The sequence below is a fragment of the Propithecus coquereli genome, unplaced genomic scaffold (genome assembly GCF_000956105.1).
Source record: "Propithecus coquereli isolate 6110/MARCELLA unplaced genomic scaffold, Pcoq_1.0 Scaffold312, whole genome shotgun sequence".
NCBI classification, from domain to species: domain Eukaryota; kingdom Metazoa; phylum Chordata; class Mammalia; order Primates; family Indriidae; genus Propithecus; species Propithecus coquereli.
This window is the reverse complement of record NW_012148753.1, coordinates 377,847-383,241: the sequence shown is the minus strand read 5'-3', so window position 1 is coordinate 383,241 and position 5,395 is coordinate 377,847. Positions and strand designations below refer to the sequence as shown.

At 36.0% G+C, this 5,395-nt stretch overlaps 1 protein-coding gene across 1 annotated transcript in view; it reads left to right on the top strand.

Moving 5' to 3' along the window:
* Positions 1-5,395, top strand: part of LOC105814993 (protein piccolo-like) — a 94,416-nt gene that overhangs the window by 38,336 nt on the left and 50,685 nt on the right. The window contains exon 3 of the mRNA XM_012650118.1: positions 120-1,523. Within this exon, the coding sequence (XP_012505572.1) occupies positions 120-1,523 (1,404 nt within the window). The remainder of the gene's footprint in view (positions 1-119; positions 1,524-5,395) is intronic.

The window sequence follows — 5,395 nt, the reverse complement described above, 5'->3', positions numbered from 1 at the left end:
TTTATGCTTTGAATGATGAGAGACATAGTTTCAAGTGGCAGCATGCATTTTGAAAAGATGTTTGTGTTTTTACAGTATTATTATCTCAGTGACTATTTTTTTTTTTGTATTATTTCTAGATAAAAGAGTGGCTCTGTTTAAACTGTCAGATGCAAAGAGCTCTAGGAGGTGATCTGGCTCCAATTCCATCATCACCCCAGCCCAAACCGAAGACTGCCCCTGTTACTCCTACATTAGCAGTGAGCAAATCATCCCCACAGTCACAGCAGACTTCCCCAAAGAAGGATATTGCACCCAAACAGGACATTTCCAAGGCACCTGAGTCTAAAAAGCCACCACCACTAGTGAAACAACCAACCCTTCATGGCTCTCCCCCAGCCACTGCCAAGCAGCCTCCTGTGGCAGAGTCTTCATCCAAGCCAGCCCCTCCCAAAGAGCCTTCTATCCCATCCGAGAAGGCCAAGGACCCTGTTGTTGATGATAAACCAAAGCAGCCGAAGACAGTAAAGCCACCCCCAGACATTGTGTCTTTATCCTCAGCAACAAAACCTGATATTCCAAGCTCCAAAGTACAGTCACAGGCTCAAGAGAAAACAACCCCTCCTCCAAAAGCGGATTCTGCCAAACCTTCACAAAGTTTTCCACCAACAGGAGAAAAAGTCACCCCATTTGATTCTCAAGTCATACCTCGACCTGCATCAGATTCAAAAATTATTTCACATCCTGGGCCTAGTTCAGAGAGCAAAGATGAAAAACAAGTTGATCCAGTTCAGAAGAAAGAAGAACCTAAGAAAGCACAAACCAAAATGAGTCCTAAACCTGATGCCAAGCCAATGCCAAAAGGGTCACCAACACCCCCTGGCTCACGACCTACCACTGGCCAAACCGTCCCCACATCTCAACAGCCCCCAAAGCCTCAGGAACAGTCGAGACGTTTCAGTCTGAATCTGGGAAGTATTACTGATGCTCCTAAATCACAGCCTACAACTCCTCAAGAAACTGTGACCGGGAAACTTTTTGGGTTTGGAGCATCGATTTTCAGCCAGGCATCAAATTTAATTGCCACAGCAGGCCAACCTGGACCTCATTCACAAAGTGGGCCAGGGGCACCAACAAAACAAGTCCCTCCCCCTTCACAGCCACCTACTTCTCAGGGGCCACCCAAATCCACAGGTCAGGCACCACCACCACCTGCAAAGACTGCACCTGTGAAAAAGGAAACAAAAGCCCCAGTAGCTGAAAAATTAGAACCCAAAGCTGAACAAGTTACAGTGGTAAAAAGAACAGAAACAGAAAAGAAGCCTCCACCTATTAAGGACAGTAAACCTTCAACAGCTGAGCCTCAAAAGGCTGTTCTTCCTCCCAAACCAGAGAAAACCCCCAAACCAGAATCAGTCTGTCCTCTCTGCAAAACTGAACTCAACATAAGTTCTAAGGATCCTCCTAACTTCAATACCTGCACTGAATGCAAGAACCGAGTGTGTAATCTCTGTGGATTTAACCCTACGCCACACTTGACTGAGGTAAGCAATACATATATTACATATGGCTGTGAATATATCAGTTTATTCTGAAATGTTTTGGAGGCCAAATTTCTGAGCCAAAAATGCATTTCTAGTGAAGGAAACAATATTGATATCTTACAAGAAATTTCAATTACTTATTACATGCTTACTTTCTTATTAAGTGTTCATGTTATTTGTACTTTTCTGGGTTAATGAACAAGTAAGAAGATAAAGTAAGCTAAATTAAATTATTTAATTTAATTATTTAATTTAAATAACAATGATCTAATTCTTCATGGATTAAAGAGCCATAGCTTTTGAGAACTATTTGGTTTTAACATTGTAAACTCCAGAAAAAGTTGTAATTTACTGTTCTCATTGTATCTAATCCTCCAGTCACTTTAATATATTAATAAAAAGAAGTTTGGTTGGTTGAAGATCCATAAACAACACAAAGTCTGTTATTTTGCAAAATCCGTGAAGAACCTTGTGTAAGTTAATAATTTTGCCTAGTAGAAAATGGTGGTTCAAATATATTATGTCTAGACTTTTTATAATTCTGTTGGTGATATTATATGGCAGGCATATAATAGAGCACTTTACTAGGCATTGTGGAAAGATAAAAGATACATGGATTTCAGTGATTACTGTGAAGGATTTTTTTTATGGAGTGACAAGAATACATTCTTCACAATGTAAATGACCAAAACACAGATGGCGAATTTCTACCTAATACAGTTATAAAAGAATTAATCTGTTAATATTAGTAGCATGATAGGCTTCTTAGAATATTTGGATATTAGGAAACTTGGAGATTAAACAATCATTGCTGCCTTAGATAAGTAGCAACAATGTTTTAATAAATGCTTTGGGAATTAATTTAAAATAATTGTCCTTGCTTATATACAAATCAAAAATACTTACAAATCATTTCACTCCACTGTCTTTGATTTTGTAATTCATTATAACGGAAAAATTGAATAGGTTTTAGCATCTATATAAAAGAAGCTTTAGAGTTTTTGTATTTGGTGGTATTTTTGCACTAAATAATTTTTAAAAGTAAACAATGGAAGTTTTTAGGTTGCTTTGATCTAATTACCATCATATGAAAGTATTGTTGCTAAAGTCTTATGCAGATTTTATTCCTCTTTAGCTATGATGAATAATATTAACTAAGATTAAAGGTAGATAAATTTTAGTTTCTCTCAGTACTTCATGAGTGGTAACAACTATAATTATTACAGTGTTTTCGATTCAAGGTAAAAGTAAAAAAAAAAAACCCATAATCTTTTAGTATTTTTGGAAGAGCAGTTTTGGGTTGTGCATTCATGAAGAGGAAAATTTTGTTTTCTCCCAATACAATTTATTATTTTATGTAAATATTTAAAAAATTATACCCCTTAATGGGGTGTCTTATGGTATCAACACAATGTAGTTACTTGAAATTGTTGTAAAAAACCTGCAACATTAATATCAAAACTATAATTTCTGCATTTTCTACACAGTAAAACAACATGTGCATAGTATGAATTGAGGACTATAATTTACAATATTATGTATGTATATGCATATGTACATGTGTATATGTATACATTTGGATTATAATGATTAATAGAATTCTGTCAACGTTTGGAAGTAGGAAAAGAGAGCTCCTTGGGTAGAGAGACAGCAAACCTTGCAGGGAAATCTTTCATTTTCTGTATGTTGGTAAATTATATTTTGGAAGCAGTAATTTGGCAAGGAGATTTCTTGAATAAAGCAGAGAGTTACTCAGGATGTGTGTGGAATTTCAGTTTGCATAGTTTGAAAATCTAAATTGTCTCAAGTATTTAAATGAGGTTTAGATGAGGTCCTATTTTAATATGGTCTGTGGGATTTAGACAATCTGTCATTGCTCAAATTATTTTGCTCTGCCGTAATTTCTTTGAGTTTGGAAAATCATGTTTCAGAAAGGAAGACAATCTGTAGCAAAAGCTACTAGTATTCCTGGCTCATCTTGACTGTGCTAATGTATATGAAATTTTTAGTTAATATAAGGTCTTGATGACCTTTGGTTTCTAGATGGTTTCCAGGTAAGTCCACTGGCTGGCCTGGCATCAAGGTAGTGAAGGAAGGTTAGTTACGTTAGTCCATGTTCAAATGGTTTCTATTATTACCCACAAGACTTTGGAGAAATGGCAGAAGTAATTGGTAGAAAAGAATGGCACAACGTGTTTGCATAGGTGTGTGTATGTGCTTGTATATACATCTGTACGTAAATATAAACACATGTACATATACACACTTATATATAGATGCATATAGATCCAGCAAACTCTAAATATGATTCATAGGCTTAATTTGTGGTGTGATCCCAGTGTTCTTAGGAAAGCATCTCCTTCTAGATCCATGTTCCATTTCTATGTTTTCCTCATTCTGCTTGTGATATTTTCTTGTGATCCAGTATTTTCTGCTTGGCTGGTTACTACTGTAATTTTGCAGTAGTTTCAGAGGAGACATTCTGAAAATACTCAAACTTTATGCCAGAAGTGCAAAGATATGGTATTTCTCAAGAAAGGATTCAATGATTTCTAATAGAGCATATTTAACTCTCTACTATAAGCCTCTGCCTCTCCTATCGTAATCACTATGAGGTAGGACTTTTTTTTTCTGCTAGTGCCACCCTGGCTCTACTACCTTTTGATATTCTCTTTCTCTGGTGGTGAGAAGAGATCATCATAGTTTGTTGTAGGTTGGGGAGCTTCGCCCCCCCATTAATCAAACACACCTGTCGCTAAGGTTGTTTCCTGTCATACACAACATCCCAGCTGCCCCTGAGGAGTGCCAAGGGCTGCCTGCTGGCCCCTGGGTGCAGCTAGACCTCAGCCTAAGCTTCTCTGGTTACCTGTTTGATTTCCAATTTGTATAAATAATGCTATAATCCATTAACCTCTGAGTACAAGAGACAATTCTTTTAGGCTTTAATTTCTGCCAACTCAGGGAATATCTTATCTTGGAATGAGTTTTAAAAGTGGCAGTGGGGATTTCTGAAAGAGCTAGTCTTATAGAATTTGGAAGCATGCTGAGAAAAACTGCCTAAATTGGCAATCAGTTTACCTAATGTTAATCATTCTGGTTTAATTCAAATGCAAAAGGAGTCAAAATTACTCATAGTATTTATGTTATTATTTTTAACCACCCTTTTCTAAAGTATCTTTTTACTGTGAAAATAAGACTTAAAACTAAATATGCTTCCTCATGTTTGAGGAAGTCCTAGAGTCATTATTTTGCCTCCTTATAAAGATAAGTATATATGGCCTAAACGATTTGGGAATTGCTAGCATGTATTTATCACTAGATAACAAATGAGCCCTTTGAGCTGATTAAAACCCAATGGTATAGTTGAAACCCCTTTAGATCTTTGCTCTCTAGGTAGAGTGGCTTCTGCATTCTCCATCAAATTCTCAAAGATGGCCTAGTGGGGTAATGCTGCATTTCTTAGTTTGGCAAATACATGGCATCTTCTCTTTGCTTTAATGACCATTACTTAATAATTTAAAAAGCATGTATCTAATACTAAAAAGCATTTAAGTACACACATACAAACATACACATACATAAGAAATTAAAGGCTAAAAAAAGATCAAAAATCAATAAGGAGAAAAGAATTCTACCAATAACCAGTTTCAAATCTAATGGAGCTCTATATTCTACTTGAAAATTTCTGACATCCGTGTCAAAGAAGGACACCTGATGGCACTTTTTTTTAACTGACATAAGAAAGTTTATATGCTGGTTTCTAGAAAAAAAAAATTAGTCATTAATATTTAGGAAAAATTTGATATGTTACTTTTTTATTGAGTGATATTTAGTTGAACTATTCAAATATGAGTTTAACATAAAGAGATTTT